Here is a 21898-nt window from a genome sequence, read left to right as displayed (position 1 = left end):
AAATATATATTTGAAGTCATAAAAAAATGACTATTAATGTATTTTTTAAATTCTAATTTAATATAAATTTAATTTTTTTTTCAAAATTTTAGAGAACTATCTTTAAGTGTTGTTTGAATGTAGCTATATTTCATCCAAAAGACAAAATTTCTTCCAAAATCTCACCACAAAATATTTGTTGGCTTAAAATCATAATTTTTTTTTTTTGTCAATTTTTTATGCTTTATGCTTAAAATCATATATATTAATTACCGTCAAAACCCTTGGTTGTACTAATGAATCTACAAATATAAATTGATCCTATAAAAGATACTTTTATAAAAGGGTTTACAACATGTTTTTATACTTGATAAAATTGATATATTTTTCAAGGTAAATTTATCAAGAGAAACCATACTAATAAAACATAAACTTAACTAATATATAGGATTGATCTATTTCTGAAAAAATAAATATATACCTCCTAGAAATTCCTTTGATGTTGATCTACCCAATTTTTTAATCCAAAATATTATTTTATTTTCGTTACCAATCTTCCTTCTAGAATATATTATCATCAAAGCATCCACTTCGATTATTTTCACCACACATTGATTGTTGTATTCTTCATTCGCTTTCCCATATTTGTTATTTTATTATCTTGCACCATAAAGAGTTATTTTATGGTAGCATACTCCATTTTCCATTTACCTAAAAGGGTCTCATCAGAAGTATCTTTAACACCTAATCTTTAACCTTCTTTCAATTTGCATTTGTTCTTCCACTTCACCCACCATATTTTCTTATTCTGTAGTTGATTTATCTTTTTTGTCACTTTATTTATGATCTTAAAAAAGGAAACAAAGTGCAATGTTCTGCATATTGCTTAATAAAAAACTACTATTGAAATATATAACATGCAGAGCTTTTAAAATTAAATTAAACATGTCAGTCTTAACATATTTTCTAACATTATTCAAATAATAATTTTAAAGATTGTAATTTTTTTACTTTATTTTTACTATGAGTACATTTTTTCCTTAATATTATATATAATTCCCAATACACCGACAATTTTCAAGTGATATTAACCATTTGTTGGCACCAATCAATCTATGTAAGAACACCTGATAACTTTTCTTGATGTGTTATGGTAATATTTATGTTAAGAAATTTAAATACGAGTTTTTTGTTAAAAGATTTAGTAACATATAAAGAAAAAGATTTATAAATTATTGTACTAGTATTTTGGGTTGGATGAAATGTTAATCCCTTATATTGAATTTTGATTTATATTTCATTAGTATTAGATTTTTCCGATCAATATTTCTTGAAAATATCTATCATTCACTATTTTTTAAATATGATTATGTATAATATTTGTACTTAGACTCATTACCCGTTTATCTTTTCTTTTTTAAAAGTTGACTTTAAATCTAACTTAATGTTACAAATTCAACTTGTAAGATAAGATTTACACTCACTTATATATTATAAATTTAACTTATTTATATAAATAAGATGAATTTATGATATATAAATATACGGTAAACTTTCTATATCATGAGAACTATGATCTCAAAAGAACGGTCATAAAAAAAGTCATTTTTGTTAGGATATAGATGTGGAATCTCCAATGCATTCACTCACTGCCGATGTATATACATATCGAACATAACTAGATATTAATAAGTAGTTCAATAATTGCCCAATAATGGGTGACATGATAGGTCCAACAAATAATTATAAATCTAGATAGGCTTCTGATAATTTTGATATCATCTTAAGAATTGGATTATAAATCTAACTCACTTTATTTAGGGAAATTATACTATAGCAATTAAATTTTGACAACTTTCTCTTATAACCTGAGTTGTTATCTTTTAAGTAGCTTTCATTTTTTTCATTTTTTCATTTTCCTATATTCCAACCCCACTTAAAATATGTCAACTCAAGTTGTAAGATAAAGTTATCAAAATTTAGTTGATATAGTATCATTATAACTTTTTTTTTATTTGTAATAGAATGGTTTCTTTACTTTTGGTAGTAGAGGCAATCATTGTATAATGTTCTAATAACTCCCAAAGAAAAACGCTTTTTTTTTTCTTAATTAAGTGGGCCAATAAATTGATATATATGAAGCAACAAGAATACGGATTCTCCATGTGTGGTTCTCTTACAAAGTAGCAATGTTATTAATATACTCTTACCCGTGAGGTAGCATACATCCTGGAGTAGCGCAGGTGATAGAAATGCACACCCTAGCCACCTCCATGGCCAACAACATACCCAACACACAGCTCAAGTTTGACAGGTACAAATATTCCAGTTCAGAATTTCCTGAAGAGCATGCTGTTGTATACTCTTCACACGAGATCGAAACCAGAACCAGCACTTTACGATTGAGCGTCAAGAGAGACATGGTGCTATGCAGATTTGCTCACGACATGTGCAAAGATCACCCGATACGATTTCATATGAAGATCACTGCTCTAAAAGACAGCAACGGAGTTTTCAAGCTCGGGGAAGTAGTGGCCGGAGATGGAACTGACCGAGATCTAAGACCATTCCCGAACAGGTAAAACCCTAGTTTTAAGTTAAAGACTTACAAATTATTTATTATTAATATATTTCTATTAAATGTTGTTTTAGGATTCCGAAATTCTTGAACCGCTCCGGCGGCGGAGAACGACCGGCAGCGGTGGAGAAGGAGCACGCACGGTTCGCCTACAGGTGTGAGGAGGGAAGTGGTGATTTTGGTGTGAAGAGCGGATATGATTGTGAAAAGTGGAGGTTTTGTCACTCCTATGATGGTGGTGAGAGAGGAAACCTAACATATTTTGTGAGCATTTGGTGCAATTCTGATACAGGGCTTAGTGTGCTGCTGGTTGGGCCTTTTATGAACGACGGCAAAGGTGGACGTTTAAGGATGAGTAGGCGTGAGGTTTCAGGAGAACCCCCAAAAGGGTTGATTGCAAATGCTGAGAGAGATTTGAAATTAGGAAAAGAGTATACCGTCTTGAAAAGGAATCAGTTTCAAGATAACATGGATGATATAAAATCTAGTTTGCATGCTCTGACGACCGAGATTAGATATCGTAGGGAAGAAGCTACACGAGTGATGAACATTAGGAGAGAACGCGCACAGGAACAAGGAAAAACATATGGAGGTGAATCGCCACGAGCTAGAAGTGATTCTGAAAACTTTTGTGGGAGGAATAGCGGCTTGCAAATCCTACAAGGGAAAGAGAAACCAAACGGAGAAATGAGGATTAGTTCAGAAGAAGCTGCTAGAAGAATGGTACTAACCAGGAGGTTAATAGAGAGGTGTGAAGTGGGTAAGAATAGAAGTGCAGAAGGTAGGGCAGAAATTAATGGCGACGGGGATTCAGAAGGTAGCGTGATAAATTTTTCGGGTGGTGAAGGCAACGAACTCATTAACAATTCAGTTGGACACAGTACTCAAGTTGCTTTCTATGGCCCTGTGTACCTTTCGTTAAAGGGTCACCCGCAGCCCCTTTTTCCTTCTTACTATTGAAAACTACGTATATATGTAATACAATTTGGATAGATTCATAAATAACAATAAGTAAAATTATATTATCACTTTATTTTTCTTATTTTTATTTTATATTTTTTAACATTATTTAGTATATGATCATTGATTTAAAAAAAAAACATAATATATTAATTAATAATCCATATTAAATCACGTCAAATATAAAAAATAAAAATAATTATATCATTTTCTTATGTCAAAAAATGTAATAAAGAAAACATGTGTATTATGGCACCACCTTGTATATTATTTAAAAAGAAAAATTAATAATTTAAAATATGGTCAATAAATATGCAAGCTGATATCTTAAGATAACAAAGAATCAGAATAGTATTCTACACTAAGCTCAGGGAGAATCAGAATATTATTCAACACTTACATATTTTAATAATTATTGCTTATACTTTTTTAAAACCAAACTTTTTTAAGTAAATTCCTTTAGAAAGTGACAGGTTTAAACAATAAATCCTTCACAATGCTATGTAAAATTCTAAGTAATGTATGTCAGTACCGTGTGAAAAATAACTATAGTATATATGTCCATACAATTATGTATGCTCCACTAAAATTAACTACTATTGAAAATACAAAAAAAAAAAATCATTTCATCGTATTTTTAAACTTTTGTAATCATGTACAAAATAAAATATTTTGGTTACTAATATTGTTTTTTTCCGAAAATGAGTTTTTAACAAAAAAAAAAAAAAAACTTGTTTAACAAACTTGACAAACTTTCTATAAATAAATTAAAATAGATTAATTGTTTATTTTTTAATTAAAATTAAGTAATAAAGTAGTATTTTTTTACCTAAATAAGTAATTTGTCAAACTTTGTTAAAGTGTCATTTTCCAATCAATGAAAAAAAACTTTAAAAAATTAATTTTGATGAATATCACTCAAACTAACTATATATAACATTAATTAAAGATAACCTCAACGTAAATCAATAAAAAGCTCTTTCAAAGTTAGATGACAACATCTTACAATTTTTTCCTGAAAAATAACTTTAACCAACATTAATTAAAAAGCATCACAAACAATAATTTTGAAATCATAAAGTATTTTTTAATGTTAAAATAATTTTTTTATTTGATAATAATTAATATACTCTGTCCATATAAAAAAATTAAAATCTTTAAACTATTTTTTTATAAATAAACTATTTGAAAGGTAAACACACTGCAAAACTAAAATAAGTCAAACTGAGTATATTGGAATTTTTTTAAAATATGCAAAACTTTTCTATCTAAACACAGTCACAAAGATCAATCTTGATCTACTTGGTGATGTGTTGCTCATAAACCTAGCTAATATATTTGTATTGCATCACTGTCGATGCTGCTACTTATTGTCCACAAAGTGTTCTCATTTTCTTCACTAGTTTTGATTGAAAAATAAAGAGACTTAAAACCCATTTAACTTACAATATCGATATAAATAAAATTTTCGCAGATAATTATTATTAAAGTCAAACGGTGTGAAGAATAGAAACGTGTTTCTTCCTTTTATCTTTGTACTTTTGTTTACTATCACGCCACTAGGTAAGAGCCCATAGGCTGACATAAAACAAGTAATTACTTTCTGCACCCCATAGTTTTCTTGTGCAACTACTCATGGGGTAGTAAGAAGACCAAGCTGCCTCTCATGGCCTTGTCATTCTCATTATCTTTGTTGATGTGTTTTGTCGTTGATAAACTTAAAAAAAGAATTTATTTTGGATTATGTAATTCAAATTTATTTTTTTAAAAAAAAATTATGGATTATATAATTTAAAAGTAAAAAAAAATATTGTGTAATAAAAAAAATCATGCAAAATATGATTTATGGATTACACAATGTGAACGAAAAAAAACTTTTGAAGTGCACAATCTTAAAGTAAAAAATAACTTTTGTATTTCATGAAAATAAAAATTACTTCCAAATGTGCAATCCAAAAATAAAAAATAACTTTCAGAACCAGAATGTAATTTTAAAAACAAAGTGATAACTTTCATATTATTGAGTGGAAAACCAAAATATGGGGCAGCAAAAAGAAATTGCCCATAAAAGGGTAGAAAACAATGTAGTCCAACACTGATAATTCACAACTAAGGCCTTTACCATTCCCACCCTTCTTTTGTCTCTTCCCACCTCTAAATTTTGTTTAGATTTAATTATGTTTTTAGTCTTTATTTTGATAGTAAAATTTCAATTTCATTTATTTTACTTGAGATTTTATTACGAAAATGGAAATTAAAGATATAATTAAACCTTTTATTTAATAACCTTCGTTTCTCAGAAAGCCCCAAACAAAAACTTGTTGCCATTAAATTTTAAACACAGTGAAAATGCATTTTTGTTCCAGTGTATATTTATTTTAGCACCAGAAAAGTTGCTAATGGTTAGTGCGTTAGTGAATCTATTTGGGTAAATTTATTAATGTGACAACAAAATTGTACAATGGTTTTTTGTTGAATCATTCACCCTTCATTTAATATAACAAGGTAATTATTAATGATAATTTCATGAAAAGTTTGAATAAAAAACGTACATAATGTATCGTATTATTGCAAGCAGATATGCTATGTGGAGGAATAATAGAAGGCATGTTAAGATTACTACAATAATGCACATCCCTAATGACTCATGCTATAAACTTATCTTTTTCTTCCTTTTCACGTCATTATTATTACAAACTTTTTGTGAAGAGGTTATGGATTTAAAAGTAATTTCGTTAGGTTCCTGGAGATAAATATTATAAAAAAAAAAATAAGAATTAAATTTTCCATAATTTTTGAATTAAATGCAGAAAAATGTATAAATGATCAACATTTATTATAAACCTTTTCTCTTTTCAGTTTTCACACATTAGTTACAATTCGTATGAAGAGATTATTAAACTAAAAATGGTTTACTTAGATTCCATTAGATAAATATCATAGGAAACAACTAAGATTTTTTAAAAAATCAACTATAAAAAAAATACAATTTATTAATGATACTAGTTAAATTTAAATGATTATTAATCAATTTATTTTTAACAATATTTTTGACATAAAAAAATAATATATTCATATCTGAAATTGTTTTAAATTACTATTTAAGTCAATATTTTAATATAAAATTTAATAAAATAAATGAATAAATCAATCAATCAATAAATGAATGAATTTAATACATTAATATAATTTTTTATGTTGAACTGTAGTTACTTTTGTTAAATTTAGTTTTTAACAAAAATACTCAACAGAAATTAATACATAGAAATTTATTCAAAAATTTAAAGTATCATCAAAATATAATAAACTAAATATTTTATCATGAATCATATTATAATTGTAAAAATATAAACAACAAATTAATTTTTAATTAATCAATACTTTCAAAATCAATTTCTTTAAATTTAAAAAAAATAATGAATAACCAGCAAAAAAAAAAACCATTGAGTTTAATATAAATATATTTTTTTCATATTTGAATAAATTTTATTAAAAAATTAACTTTCTATATAAATAGTTAATTTTAATAGTAATTAATATATAAATTAAAGTTTAAAATTTATTAAAGATAAAAAAATAATACAAATTAACCACTAAGAAATAATTTTATTACTAATTATGTTATAATTTAAAGTATAATACATATTTTTTTAACAAAAAATTAATTTTAGAGTTGAATACTTAATAAGAACTATTGAGTAGTGGAAGTGCCAGAACTCAACTTTTCATAGATAAAAAACAAAAAAGAAAACAAAGAAGGGAAATCAAACCTGAATTTCCCTTTTCGGGAATTAAAAGTTGGATATTTATGAACATAAATTCCAGAGTTTGGCATATTCAACCAAAGAGCTATTGGGAGTGTGATATATGAGGAAAGAAAAAGCCTTCATTAGTATTATGAGTATATGAGTTTTGTATTAAAAGTGATAACAAAAATTTAAAAACCTTAACAATAAAAAATATAGTTTAATACATTAGTAATTTAAAAAAAAAGGTCAACTAAATTCAATATTTTCTTTAAGACATGTAATAATTATATTAAAAATGTCAAGAGAAAATAACAAAAAAAATAAAAATATCAAGAGAAGACTAAATCAAAGTCTTCTCTCACTCACCATATCTCAATCGTCAATTAATGATTGAAATTGCGTAAACCAAACATTTATTTGGTGTCTGCAGTTACATAATATCAATGAGACTACGGTGACCTGACGCCAATGAAGGTAAGAGAGCAACGTTAAAGTCTACGCAGAAAACGACTCCCAAGTCTACGGAGAAACAGATATAGAAGAAATGTTTTATAAATAGAAACCAAAATTCTCTCCATTTTATTTTAATATATACCATAACGAAAGTAGGTAGAAAATTTCCATAAATACAATCTTAATATATATAATTTGTTTCAAAAGGATAATTAATTTAGGTTTAGAGACAGTTATACGTCAAATTTAACGAAAAAAAATTATAGATCAAATATCGTGCACTAATTTCAATATTATTATATAATTAAGATTCCAATAACTTAAGACCCGTGACATGCGTTGCTTCTTTCGGTACGATTCAGATTTTGTAGTACACACGCTTTCTTCTCCGGTTCACTTGGAACTAACAACACGTTCCGGCATCAAATGAAAAATAATAATTTTGAGATTAAAATGTATTTTTAAGAACTAATTCGATAGTAAACTAAGAACTATTAGGGATAAATATAAGTTTTATTTTTAATTTTTTTACATTTAAAAGAAAAGAAGAATTAAGACGGAAGCAAAACATGATTACGATGGCTTCACCGGTCCAACGTAGTACAAACTGTGTAACTCTCACCTAGGCGCAGTACAAAACTAAGTTCTAAACCTTGTCACCAATCAAAAACAAAGCAACGGTCCCCTCCCATTAAAACATTCACATCCATTTCCATAAATTTTGACTCTTCTTCCTTTCTTCAATTGTAACGTTGCAGCAATGTCTCCTTCCTCACGCACACTCCTCTTCCTCTTCACGCTCTCCCTTCTCTTCTCCCTCCTATGCGCCCATGGCGGCCACGACGACGACGACGACGGCGGCGGTGATGAAACCGACTCCAACGACGCTCCCGTTAACCTCCACGAGAGGACCTTGATCCTGGCGAAGGTGTGGTGTCTGATCGTGATCTTCTTGGCGACGTTCGTGTCGGGGGTGTCTCCCTATGTGTTGAAATGGAACGAGGGGTTCTTGGTTCTGGGGACCCAGTTCGCCGGAGGAGTGTTTCTGGGAACTGCCATGATGCATTTTCTCAGTGATGCTAATGAGACTTTCGGGGATTTGACTTCCAAAGAGTACCCTTTCGCGTTCATGCTGGCTTGTGCCGGCTATTTGCTCACCATGCTTGCTGATTCAATCATTTCCTCGGTTTTGGCGAAGGTGGGGCGTGATGGAGATGCAGATGTCGAAATTCAAGGTTCGTACTTTCGCTTCTGCTTGTGTTGGCTCGTTGATTGGTATGCGAAAATCAAAATGTGATTCAGTTAGTATTGCTACCACTACTGCTATTAGTATTTGCTTTTTTTCAGAGAATAACTGTTATGTTTTTGGGTAAATAATTATCGAATGGAATAGTAGATATGTTTTCAAAACTTTTTAGACATACCTTTTTAATATTTTTTAAGAACTAGGATGATTAGTAGCAATTTGGTGTTTTTGTTGGTAATTCGTGTAATCAGGGTTTCTGTGATCCATATAGATTGCTAAGAACTTGCAAGTTCTGTGAATCAAAAAGGGTATAAGAACTTGAATCCAAGTTTTTTCCTAATTCTGTCCTCTACTTTTGAGGTGTGATTTTGGATTATAATTTTGGTGGGGAATGAATAATGATTCAGCTAACAGACTGGTATTTTTTTTTCCTAAGACTGTGGTTGTTTTGTTTTGTTGAATGTGTTTTTCATAAGCTGATTGGTTGCTGTGAGTGATGGAGTATTACATATCTCTTATTAAAAAAAGAAAGTAACATTATATTTTAATTGTGCAGGAGCTGATACGAGCAAAGTAAGTGGCAACGGAGTTACTTCTCAGTCACAAAACCAGGTTAGATATTCATGTTTTTGTATCAGTTCAATGAGTTGTGAACAAGGTGTTGTAATTTTAGTGCTTGCCACCTCTTGGTACTAATTTCTTGTTTCTCTGTGGTATCAGAACCATTCCATTTCTAGCACCGATCACCACTTCGCAAGCCCTGCACTTGGCTCTGTCCATTCACTTGGAGACACGATCTTGTTGATTGTTGCCCTTTGTGCACATTCTGTGTTTGAGGGCTTAGCCATAGGAGTTGCTGAGACAAAAGCAGATGCATGGAAGGCCTTATGGACAATCTGTCTGCACAAGATATTTGCAGCCATAGCGATGGGAATTGCACTCCTTAGAATGATTCCTAACCGTCCCCTTGTGTCATGTGCAGCCTATGCTTTCGCTTTTGCCATCTCCAGTCCAATTGGTGTGGCCATTGGAATCATTTTGGATGCCACAACGCAAGGTCGTGTGGCAGATTGGATCTTTGCCATATCGATGGGTTTGGCCTGTGGAGTGTTTATCTATGTATCAGTAAACCATCTGTTGGCAAAGGGATACAAACCGAACAACCCAACAAAGGTTGACTCGGCCTATTTCAAGTTTTTTGCAGTGTTGTTGGGCGTGGGAGTGATAGCAGTTGTCATGATTTGGGACACCTAAGGTTGTTCAGAAGTAGGAGACATACATAATGATAGCTTTAGTTCCAAGATAACTTCTCTTTGCAGCCTATGCATAATATTTTTCTTATTCTGTTTTGATCTTTGATTTGTCTATAGTCATCATGATTTGATGGTGAATACGTTTTAGAAAAAGTTGTGCTAGTTCCTATGGTTGAAAAGGTGGCAGAAATTTCCTCAAATGATGCAAAAGATGAGCTAGTATTGTGAAGTACTAACGCAAGTATTGAGAAGAACTAACCTTGTGCTTCGACAAAAAAAAATTTAATAATTTTAAAAAATTGAAAACATAGTATTTAATTACTTAAAATTGAATTTTTTTTTCTTGTTTGAATTCAATAATTGAAATATCTTAGATTTTAATTTTCTTGTTGGATAAAGTAATTTAATTTTTATTTTTAAGATAATTTTATTTTGAAAATATTTCAATCACTCATCTCTATCCTTTAGTCTGAGTTGGTTTAGGTTGATCTTTTGTTTGGGTTGAGTCGGCTCGACCTATGACTTAGGTTGATTAGTTTGACCATCAATTTGACCTTTAGTTCATACCTGACTTAGCTCAACCTTCGGCCTAGGTCTGACTCAGTTCGAATTTTCACTTAGGCTTGACTCAGTTCGACCTTCGAAATGGGTTCAACTCGGTTCAACCTTTTGTTTGGGTCCAACTCAGCTCAACCTTCTCCTTAGGCTCGACTTTGTTGGACCTTTAGTCGGGGTTTAACTCTGCTCAACTTTCAACCCAGTCTGATTCGGGTTGACCTTTGACCGAGTATGACTCGACTTGACCTTCAACCCATTATGATACAACCAGTGTTGTTAAACTCATGCTTCTTAAAGGGATCAAATAAACAATAAATTATTGTAACTTGAGGATTGAAACTCGACTGGTAAGAGTTACCAATTAAAGAAAATTATGTTCATAGATAGACGTATTGTTAACACTAGTATATGAAGGATAAAAACAACTTGTAATAATAATAATAATAATAATAATAATAATAATAATAATAATAATTTTAAGTTCTAAACTTAAATACATAAGTCCTTCATAAAAAGAACCAATAAGTGGGGATGATATCTTTTTCTTTCAACACTTGAGCCAGCAGAAGAACTAAGGCAACCATGTCAATAAAAGGATCGCTAGAAGGAACATAGGAGGAGAGCAAGAAAATATCAACATGACCTATGATCTTTCAATTCAGCGATCATCCTCGCATACTCACTCTGATCCGCACCATTTACAATCCACCCTCTGCATTTACTCATTGGGTGGTCCAAACTTGCAAGATCATACGAGTTTACTATCTTACTTGTGATGTTAACAACATTGGACATAGCTCGACCTTCGGTCGAGATGACTCGGCTCAACCTTCGGCACCAGCCCATTAGTAACTGAAACTTCAACCCGAGCACTCAATTATGGTCCGAGTCAACTTTGCACGACCTTAGGTGGTCTGGATCGACTCGACACGACCTTCCTCTTAGTTTGACTTGAAATGACCTTCGACCTTCGACTTTCGATCGAGACCAACTCAACATGACTTTCTATTCAAATTGAGTCAGCTCAACCTTTGTCCTTGACTGATTTGGTTCAACCTTCGGTCCAAGACGTCTCCGCTCAACCTTTGGTCCTAACAAATTCAATTCAACCTTCGGTTCAGACCAACTCAACTTAACTTTTTCCTCTTGTTGACTTATCTTAACTTTTGATTTAGGCCAACAAGTTTTGACTTTTAGCCAAGATCGATTTTAATGAGCCTTCGATCATAACTAACTTGAGTGAGTCAACTTGATTGAACCTTTATCCTAAAGTCCACTCGGAATCTTTGTGAGTAAAGTGAAAAACAGTGAAATTTTAAATTTCTTATATTTTTAGTAACATTTAAATTCTTTTATTTTATAAACTTGATATACCTTCTAAATCTTTTTAAATTTTAATTGTTTCCTAATTACTTTATTTAAACAAATCTTTTTATTATAAAAAAAATTAAAATTTTCAAATAAATTCATTAGTGGGTAACCAAAATCATTAGAGATAAAGTAAACAGAGAATAACTATACTACTAACATTACTTACATCAGAAGACTATGAAATGGCTTAATTCATTTAGTCTTAAATTGTTTGAAAAAAAAAAAAAGTTGTTGTATAGTTATGATTTAATAATATTGAGCTTTGAAAAATAAGCTGGTTAAAAAGAGAGCTTAAATATGTTTTCCGGTAGTTTAAATTTGAGTTGAGTTTGTTTTTACCTTTTAAATTTAAAGTCATCTTCTTTAATCTTTGTGATTTGAAAAAATAATATTTTTTTTAATATCTTGTCCAAAATTTTTATACCTAGACCTTATTAAAATGAACACTTTAAAAGAAAAGATAATAATTATGTTGCTGAGTGTTTGATGAGGAAAAATATAAAATTAAAATAAACTATATTATAAATAACCTGTATTTTTTCAATTATAAGAACAAAAAAATTGAATTTAAATTTAAAAGATTAAAATCAATCTTATTGTGCCAAATTGATCATGGGATCCAATTTTATGTTATTTTGGTATTAGGTCTGTTATACTGTAAATTTTCAGCAAAATGTTAATGTTGGTGTTAATATAGAAAAACTCTAAAGTTTGCATTGAAAAACATTATTAAACAGGATTTTTTCTTAAGCAACAATATACTTTTGAATTTAAGGTTTGGAACATACGAGTAACCCCTTTAGTGTTAGACAAAACAATTTACCTAGTGTTATTTATAATTGAATCTTTATAAACTTTTAAATAAATCTTTATAATTTTTCAATTGTTTCGTCATATTTTAAATTTACTTATATATATATATATATTAAAATAGATGTTATTATTATAGCTTAAATTACATATTTTAATAAATTTTGAAGTCACCCAGAGATCATATTTTCAGAAATCTATTATCAGAGTAAAAACTAATCTTGACAGCTTAATACATTTTTTTTTTTAACTTAAATAATACAGTTCGGGTCGGAAAATCAGCCCGACCCATATCATATGGCCCAAGCCATAAACCCTAACCTAAACAAGGGCTTTTCCTTTTCTCTCTCACTGTGTTTTGGTTATGGTTATGGCTTCTCGAAGGCTTTCATCATCTCTCCTCCGACCATTTCTCTGTCGATCTCCGCTGCAATTTCAACCCACGGGATCTTTCCGGTCTTTCTCTGTCCCAAAATTTACCTCTAATGTTTCTCCGATCGCGGTAAGCATCACCTCGTGTCATTCACTTCCTTACACTTTTTTATGCTAAAAAGATATTGTATTTTCTTGTGATCAGTTGATATAATGAATACCAAAAATGAGTTATATTATATGTCCTCATATGATCTAGATCGAACTTCATGAGTTTTTATTTCATTTCCCTGTCTTACAATTTTTTTTTTCATTTTTACGCTTATAATTAAGTATGATATCATTCTCTCACCAAAAGCTACCATTTTCGGTCGTGTAGTTGGTCTCTGCTACATGCTAGGTGCTAAATGCTTGAAGGTGTAGGAATTGATAAAAGAATACTACACACTCCTAAATGTATGTATATTGAAATTGAACTTGAAATTAAAATTAAAATACATTATTTATTGTCAAATAAATTTATATATCAAAATTCCATAAATAAAGTATGAATTGAGACTGGAAGAGTGACATGTTTCTAGTTCACTGAATTGTATTTTACAATAATTATCTGTTTTAGTAATGTGTTTGTTTCTATCAGTAGAATCCCTAATCTCAATCTCAAGTTTTTTATTTGGGACATATAAATAAAGTAACAATGAAGATCTATTAATAAGATATAATCTTGAACTGTGATTGGGAGATTTGTTAAGCTGAAGATAATAATGTTTACTGGATCTTCTCAGTTTTCTTGATTCTTTCTTGTTAATTATGTATGATTGAGTGGAACGAATGAAGAAGTTTAAAATGACAATGACATAAGTATCTAGAGCTCGACAGTAGGTTTATTTGAATAAATTTCTCCACGTCACTCATGTAGGAGAGTAAACTAGAAGGAAAAACTAAACAAGCTTCTTCATAACAGAAAATTAGCCTTAGGAGGCTAATTTGTAGAAGTCTTTTCACGTTAGCTTTTTCAAAAGCTAATTTTTAACTTATGCCTAACTAATTTTAGCTTATGGACATGCTTATTTTATTTTCCTAAAAGTTTTTATGGAGAAGTTTATCATGATCCAAGTATGTTTCAGTTTAGTTTTTCAAGAGTGTGACCTGATTTATGGACTTTAGCACAAATTATGTGGGATATCAGCTCTTATGGGTGCTTGCTTTTGTAGATTACGAAATCCCCTCAGACTGGGGCATTCTCAAGATTTGAATATGGCTATGGTTTAGCCTCAGTTCAGAGAAATTCTGAACTGGGACCATTTAAGAATTCTAGGGGGATCGCACCACCTTTAGCTAGCAGGTATATGACAACAGAGGCACCTTCTGTTGATTCTTCTTCTCAAGGTAGTTTGCCGGAGCCTGAAGTTCCTCCTCGTATCAAATTTAAGAGATTAGACAAAACCGGCCGGCATATTATGCAGGCATGTGACTGATCTGTATTGCTTTTTAATGAGAAATTCATCTTTTGTCATTTGTAAAAATGGTTGGTATTTATATTCTTTAGATTTTAGACAAGGAAGCAGTAGAGGAGGTGAGAGGGCAAAGGGAGATACCTGACATAAAGCCTGGTTACATTGTGCAGCTCAAAGTGGTATGAAGGTTTTTTATTTTCTGTTCATTTTTTTTTTCTTCGTGTTTGTTTGTTATAGATATATGATCTTTTGTTTACTAACATCTGATATAACAGGAAGTACCTGAGAATAAGAGGCGCATTTCTATTATAAAAGGCATTGTTATTGCCAGGCGTAATGCTGGACTCAATACTACATTCAGAATTAGGAGGCAGGTGGCTGGGGTTGGGATTGAATCTCTATTCCCTCTGTAAGTATGACCTTCCCATATTTTAAGTATAAATGTATTTATACGTGCTATTTGAACTGGTAAAATAATCTTTTCACATTTGTTGTCATTTGATGATTGTGTATTTAAATTGCTTCACTCACCATAAAGATAAAAGGATTATAGAAATAATTACTTGATGTGGTGATAATTATTTAAAATTCTATTTATGGTGCTGTTATTTGTGTTGTTTACTATTAATCTCTTTTAATTAAATTGTCTAAAGTATTGATGATTGATGAGTTTTTTAAGAAAAAAACTAAAAGGAAGTGATCTACTTTAGGGAAAATTCAACTCAATCTGTAATTTCTCCAAGCATTATCCTTAGGGAAAATGTGATCTACTTTGCTTCAGTGTACATTCAGACTGTATTTTTTGTTCTCTTTCATGAGCTTAATTTAAGGTAATTTTCTGTGATTGGGATGAGTTGTTTTTGTTATACTAAAAGGATCCTCTGTTTATCCTCATTTCAGCCTGCCATATGATTTATGTACTATTGTTTTGGGTTGGGAAGAGGGGAGGAGGAATTGATGTGATTTTGTGTTGGGTTTTTTAATTTTCAGCTGGTTGTGCTTGTAGTCATATTACATAATGGTTGATGCCTGAGATTTATGCCATATGTGAACTGTAATAGGTATTCACCTAACATAAAGGAGATAAAGGTGCTTGACAAGAAGAAAGTGAGAAGAGCTAAACTCTACTATCTGAGGGACAGAATGAACGCACTTAAAAATTGACATCAATCTTCATCTTGGTGGACATTTTTTATGATTCATTTCTCATACTTAGTATCTACATTTACATGTGTATTAATTAATTTGCTGCTGTTATGTCGTCAATTAGATTTTTTGTTTTTCAATGTGGCTTATTACAGCCTAAGGATATGGTTCTTCAGTTTTTCTGACTTATAACTTGTCACGTTTTGAATGGTGGGTAGTATCTCTAGTAATAAGAAGTTAAAGTTTTCTTGGAGGCAAGTTTCCCCGTTATGTTACATCTGTGAAAAATGGGCTAGCATACTGTGGATTTTGATTGATTAGTATCTAATTGTCCAATTTCACATTTGTATCGAAACATTCAAGCTATGATAAAACTATCTTTTAGATATTTATCAATCCATACCAGATGGTTACTGATCTGCTTTCTGGTGAAGCTAGCATTGAGTTGGGATTTTTTAGCCCTAGGAAATTGAAAAGCAAATGCTTCTTAGGCATATGTTACTGGAATATAGTTATTTGAAAAAAGAAACTTAGTGTTACTTAGTAAGAGGAAAAAAATATAATGATTTCTGCCTCTGTTGGAGATGCATCAATCTTTGAAAGGAGACGCTCTTTTTGAGCTGTGTGTGCAACTAGCAAACTCTGAACTCTAAATCTGAGTGTTTAAATTTAAACAAAGACAAAACCTAGGTATAGTATCTTAGATTTTTGTTGGGCTTTTCTTCGATTATAATTAAAGTTCCACCTCGATAATGTTCGTTGATTATTATTACGTACTATTGTTACAAGAATTGTTGAGCTAAAACTCCATTTTTAATTTGAAAACGGCAAAAACAGTAATACTTTTGTCCTTTAGAAAAATACAAAAGACAAACAAATGAATTGCTTAAATAAGTCAGTAAAAACAAACAATTAAATAATGAAAGTAAAAATTTGAAGTACCAAAATTCAGAGAAAAGAAAAACGGCAAGACATAACATAACTATATTACAAATTTTGATAACTCTTTGTTTTTCTCTTCAACCCTCAAAATCAACTATTCATGGTCAAGCTCTCTTTTTTTTCTTTTATAATTTTTATGATAGTAATAAATAAGTAAATAAATAATAATAATAATGATAAATAAGTAAATATTAATTGCGAATAAATAATAATATAACTTGTAAAATTGAATACCTAAAAATACATTTATTGTATTTCACTTTCATTTTTTTTTCAATTAAAAATCTCAATTTTATTTATTTTCAACAAAATAAATTTTATTTCCACTCATTTGTTACACATATTCCTCTCTATTTCTTTTTTTTTTTTCTTTTCCAATATGTCTGTTTCGTTCCATTTTACAGAAACAAAGGATCATAGTTTTTTTTATAGATGAGTTAATTTACTTAGGAATTAGTTCAGAAGAGATTTTTTTTTTCTATTGTATAATAGACTTTATATATCTAGGAATTACTTTGATAGAGCGTGTAGTCCTGAAGTGTCTTACTTTTGGAGATTCTTCTTTCCAAAAAAATTTAAATATATTTTCGAACTTGTTTTTGTCAATACATATTTATTTAAATATACTAAAACTCTTATATATATTGAAATATTTTTTTCTTAAAAATTAATAAATGATTATGTATTTCTATAAAAAATTGAAAAAAAATATTCTTCTACTTTTAATGAAAAATATTGTAATAAATAATGATTATTTCTCCAAAATAAATTAAATCAATTATGCATTAAGTGATATCCTAATCATATCTAGTAGTTGCTGTAAAAAACGGTACATTTTTTTTCTTCAGAATTTAGATGAGGCAGCCACACGTGTGACGGATTCAAAATGCCGTCCAGACTCGCGCTTTAAGTTTGGATGATCAAATTTTTTCATTTCGTCTTCGACTCTCTCTTTTGTTCTCCATTCACACCAAATCCTCTGCGATCCTTCACCAACTATCATCGTCCTCTTCAGATTCTTCAATTTTCACCGTCAATTCCCTTCCTTCTCTCTCAATTACTGTAGTTTTTGCTTAGTTTGGGATATAGGGTTTTTGAGGATGAACGTGGGCGACCTCAACAAGGTATGGGAAATCAGAGCTCTGAAGAGGAAACCCGCGGCAGAAGAAGCGACGAAGATGTTGGAGAAGATCGCTAAACAGGTCCAACCCATCATGCGCAAACACAAATGGAGGGTCAAGATCCTCTCTGAATTTTGGTACTTCAAATTTCCATTTTCATTATTTATTGGTTTGTTTGTTTGTTTGTTGGTTCACGTGTGCAATGCCATTCATTTTCAATTACTTGAAGGAGAAAACTTACACCCAGTATCACTGTTTTCAATTACTTGGATGGAGAGTATAGAGTTTCCTGTTTACAGTGATCAGACTCGGACCCAGGACTATTGTTTCGGGTGAAAGATATTTGTTACCTCCTCTGGATGATACCTGTTATTGACCGTATATAAAAGTTTCATTTTTCCTTTGAGTTTTCTGTCAATGGGTAATTAGGGTAAAATGAAGCATTGAAGTTTGAAAGAGTGGAGTTTTCTTTTTGGAGTAAATACCACTGTTTTAATTACTAAAGGTACTAATTAAATTAACAGCCTTTTGTGATTGGAAGTAGGAACGTTTCAGTTTATGTGATTGTTGATTTCTTTTAAAGTTTTTAGTTTGAATTATGCTTTTGTTTATACAGGAGAAAATTGTTTTTCATTTGGTGAATATATTTTTATTTTGGCCTGATTTACATCTGTTCACCTTTTAATTTTGGGGGGAGTGACTAAAGAGCTGGTTAATGTGATTGTAGCCCAGGAAATCCATCTCTCCTGGGAGTGAATGTTGGAGCTGGTATACATGTGAAGTTGCGGTTACGGAAGCCAAACAGGGATTTGGACTTCTACCCATTTAATCAAGTTCTAGATACGATGCTTCATGAGCTTTGCCATAATGCCCATGGCCCTCATAATGCCAACTTCTACAAGCTTTGGGACGAGCTTAGAAAGGTTCTTCTTGTTCCTCTGATGTTGTTATAACCTATAAATGATCATTGGGTTTCCTGCATTTTAAAATGCATTCTTTTTGCATTAGAGAAATACCCTCTGAATTTAATGTGACCTATATTTGTCGTATTTACTTTCAAGTGTATTTTTTTAGCTAATATTTTACTGGTTTAACCCTCTAGTTTATCATTTCTTTCCACGCCGGAAGATATTAGCATCGGATGAGAAGATATGTTTGTTTAGCATTTTTATAAGCTAAGATTCCCCGACAAAAATGATAATAATACAAATTAGTAAATAAACAAGTAATATGAGGCCGGAATTTTATTTTCCCAGCAACTTATCCTTAGTTGCTGGTCATGCTAGAAACTGCGGGTTACTAACAAGATAGAGATTTGCAGAATCCGTTCCATTTAACATCTTCTTTTGATGAATCATGTTGTACTTTTCAATAAACAAATATTTTACGTGGCGAATTTTTTATTAGAGGAATAGTTGAATAACTGATGCTTATGATTGTTCTAAATACTCGTGTACCGCTGTGAATACTTAATAGCAAGTTATAAAATTTATGAGCGTCTTTCATATGTACTTGATGTTAATCATGCACAGGAATGTGAAGAGTTGATGGCTAAGGGAATAACTGGCGCAGGACAGGGTTTTGACCTTCCAGGAAGGCGTTTAGGTGGTTATTCCCGGCAACCTCCACTTCCATCCCTCCGTAAAACTGCACTGGAAGCTGCAGAAAAGAGAGCACGATTGGGATCTCTTCTTCCATCTGGACCAAAACGTATTGGTGGTAATAGTATTATAATGAAAGCCCTTAGTCCAGCACAAGCTGCTGCAATGGCTGCAGAACAGAGATTGCAGGATGAAATATGGTGTGGTTCTCAATCTTCCGCACATTTGGATAAGGAAGATGTTGACTATGATGATGCTGAGAACATTGTGCATAAGGGGGAAAATGTGGGAACCTCAAGACTACCAGATAATTCTACTCTACCATCAAAGCTCTTATCTCGAAAAAGAAGTCAGGATACCTCGTCAAGTTTACTTGGCTCATCATCTAGTAGTTCTGAATTAATAGATTTGACTATGGACACACCAAAAAGGGGATCTAAACGAAGTTGCTATGGATCGGAAACCATTTCACATTCTCAATCCAATTTTCATGAAGGACCTAGTTCGGCAAATTTATCAAGTGTGTCTGTATCTGGTGATAGTAGAACATTTCGTTCTGATGAATCTGGAATGTGGGAATGTACGATGTGCACCCTATTGAACAACGTAAGTATCCAAATATTTTTGCGGACATTATTTTTTCGGTAGTTAGAAAGTATATTATTTTCATTCATTCTTCTAAATATATAATTAGCACTGCCTACTTCTGGCATTAAAAAATAATGACTTTTCTAATCTGTGTGAATGATGTGGATCATTGCAGAAATTGGCTCCCATTTGTGAATTGTGCGGCACTCACCAGCCAAAAGATGTTAGTACCAAATACAACAGTTGGTCTTGCAAATTCTGTACGTTGGAGAACAATGTGAAGTTGGATAAGTGCTCTGCCTGTGATCAATGGAGATACTCTTGTGGTCCACCAGTGTCAACCCTGGCACCTAACGTTGGTACATAGCAGAACTGTGTAATTAGCTTAATGGTTTTTTATTCATTTTTGGCTTTAGTCTTCACAAACCTGCTCCACCTAATTATTTATTGTTGGTTTCTTATTTTCTATGCACCAGTCTAGATTTAGATCATATCTTTTCCCATTAAGCTCAACGCTCCCATCATTTCACAACAGGATCGAAACATCTTTGAACTGTGTCATGATGTTTTCTGTGAGTCAATAAAAAGCAACACGCACAAAATATTCTCAGTTTTAACTGTTGACAGAATTCATGATGATATATAAACTGAATTAATAACTACAGTCCAACACCGTACAATGCTCCAAATATAGGTGCACAAAATTCATTATTGTTACCCGAAGAGAAGTCTAACAAATTATAAAAAAAAGAAGCACCCTTATAAAATATCCCCTTCGCCCTTAGCTGTGGCACTGCAGTTGCAATAGCTCTTACAATATCAATATATAGGGGAAAATCTGGTATCTACAGAGTCAAAGGCAACCAAGTGACTGTATGAATAATGATCAAGACCTGCTTGTATTTTTCATCAACGACAGAGAAATTATCTGAAAGAAAGTTGCAAATATTGTAGCTACAGATCGAAAAGAGAACATAAGTCTAATAGCACTTTAGTGGCAATTTTCTTGGAAAATATGTTATTGAACACAATTCATTTATGGTTTCTGATGGAGGTTGCCTCTGTCACTGTAAAATTCCACCAGGAATAACGGTAGAGGGGGCAAAACAAACATGAGGAAAAGAAAGACTTGTGATGTGTTCTTGAGCCACTCGCTAACATATCTTTAAATGAGGCGTTAGTGTGATTCTTTGAAAATCTCCCATACAGCTTTCCCATTCTTATTGGTTCTAACTTTGAATTACCCGTTCTCCAGTTCTCTTATATATTACTCCATGTAAACAAGAGTGTGAATATATGTATTGTACTGTTACTGATAAAAAAAATGTCTTGTGCTGTTGAAAATCATGTCATGTTAATTAATCATGTCACAAGGTAGTGTGTGCACCCGTGATAATAAAAAAATAAGGGGATGAGAAATAGAGATCAGCTAATACAAATTATATTTCAGATGTGAAAGAAAAAAGTATAAGAAGAGCCTCGAGCAACAAGAATAAAAAAAGAAAACTCTATTTACAGTTAGACCTATGCTCATCTTTTATAATAATATATAAAGAGATATTTTAAGGAGATATTATCTTTTGTATTCACATTTTGTTATTTCAATTTTATTTTTAATTATTATTTTATAAATAATTTATCTTTAACGATTATTTTAAAAACTTTTTTTTGTTTTTAATAGTTATTTTAAAAATTTCTTTTTGTACATATTTTT

General features: G+C 31.1%; 4 protein-coding genes across 4 annotated transcripts; all 4 read left to right on the top strand.

Moving 5' to 3' along the window:
• Positions 1-2139: 2139 nt before the first annotated feature.
• On the top strand, positions 2140-3552 carry LOC114187173 (uncharacterized). The gene is made up of 2 exons (XM_028075335.2): positions 2140-2557; positions 2632-3552. Exons 1-2 carry the CDS (start codon positions 2232-2234, stop codon positions 3515-3517), a joined length of 1212 nt encoding a protein of 403 aa, XP_027931136.2. The 5' UTR covers positions 2140-2231; the 3' UTR covers positions 3518-3552.
• A 4829-nt stretch (positions 3553-8381) lies between these two features.
• On the top strand, positions 8382-10315 carry ZIP11 (zinc transporter 11 precursor). Its single transcript, XM_028074486.2, has 3 exons — positions 8382-8954; positions 9522-9577; positions 9686-10315. Exons 1-3 carry the CDS (start codon positions 8480-8482, stop codon positions 10217-10219), a joined length of 1065 nt encoding a protein of 354 aa, XP_027930287.2. The 5' UTR covers positions 8382-8479; the 3' UTR covers positions 10220-10315.
• A 2925-nt stretch (positions 10316-13240) lies between these two features.
• LOC114187070 (large ribosomal subunit protein bL19cz-like) lies at positions 13241-16183 on the top strand. Its single transcript, XM_028075194.2, has 5 exons — positions 13241-13459; positions 14544-14795; positions 14879-14965; positions 15062-15195; positions 15848-16183. Exons 1-5 carry the CDS (start codon positions 13322-13324, stop codon positions 15948-15950), a joined length of 714 nt encoding a protein of 237 aa, XP_027930995.2. The 5' UTR covers positions 13241-13321; the 3' UTR covers positions 15951-16183.
• Positions 16184-17796: 1613 nt separating this feature from the next.
• LOC114187169 (zinc ion binding protein) lies at positions 17797-20656 on the top strand. The gene is made up of 4 exons (XM_028075330.2): positions 17797-18132; positions 18723-18918; positions 19528-20202; positions 20360-20656. The coding sequence occupies exons 1-4, from the start codon at positions 17975-17977 to the stop codon at positions 20549-20551; spliced, it is 1221 nt and encodes a 406-aa protein (XP_027931131.2). The 5' UTR covers positions 17797-17974; the 3' UTR covers positions 20552-20656.
• The last annotated feature ends 1242 nt before the right edge of the window (positions 20657-21898 follow it).

This window comes from Vigna unguiculata, chromosome 6 (genome assembly GCF_037176805.1).
Source record: "Vigna unguiculata cultivar grain cowpea cultivar isolate G323 ecotype 2 chromosome 6, ASM3717680v1, whole genome shotgun sequence".
Taxonomy (NCBI): Eukaryota; Viridiplantae; Streptophyta; class Magnoliopsida; order Fabales; family Fabaceae; genus Vigna; species Vigna unguiculata.
This window is presented reverse-complemented; position numbering and strand designations above follow the sequence as displayed.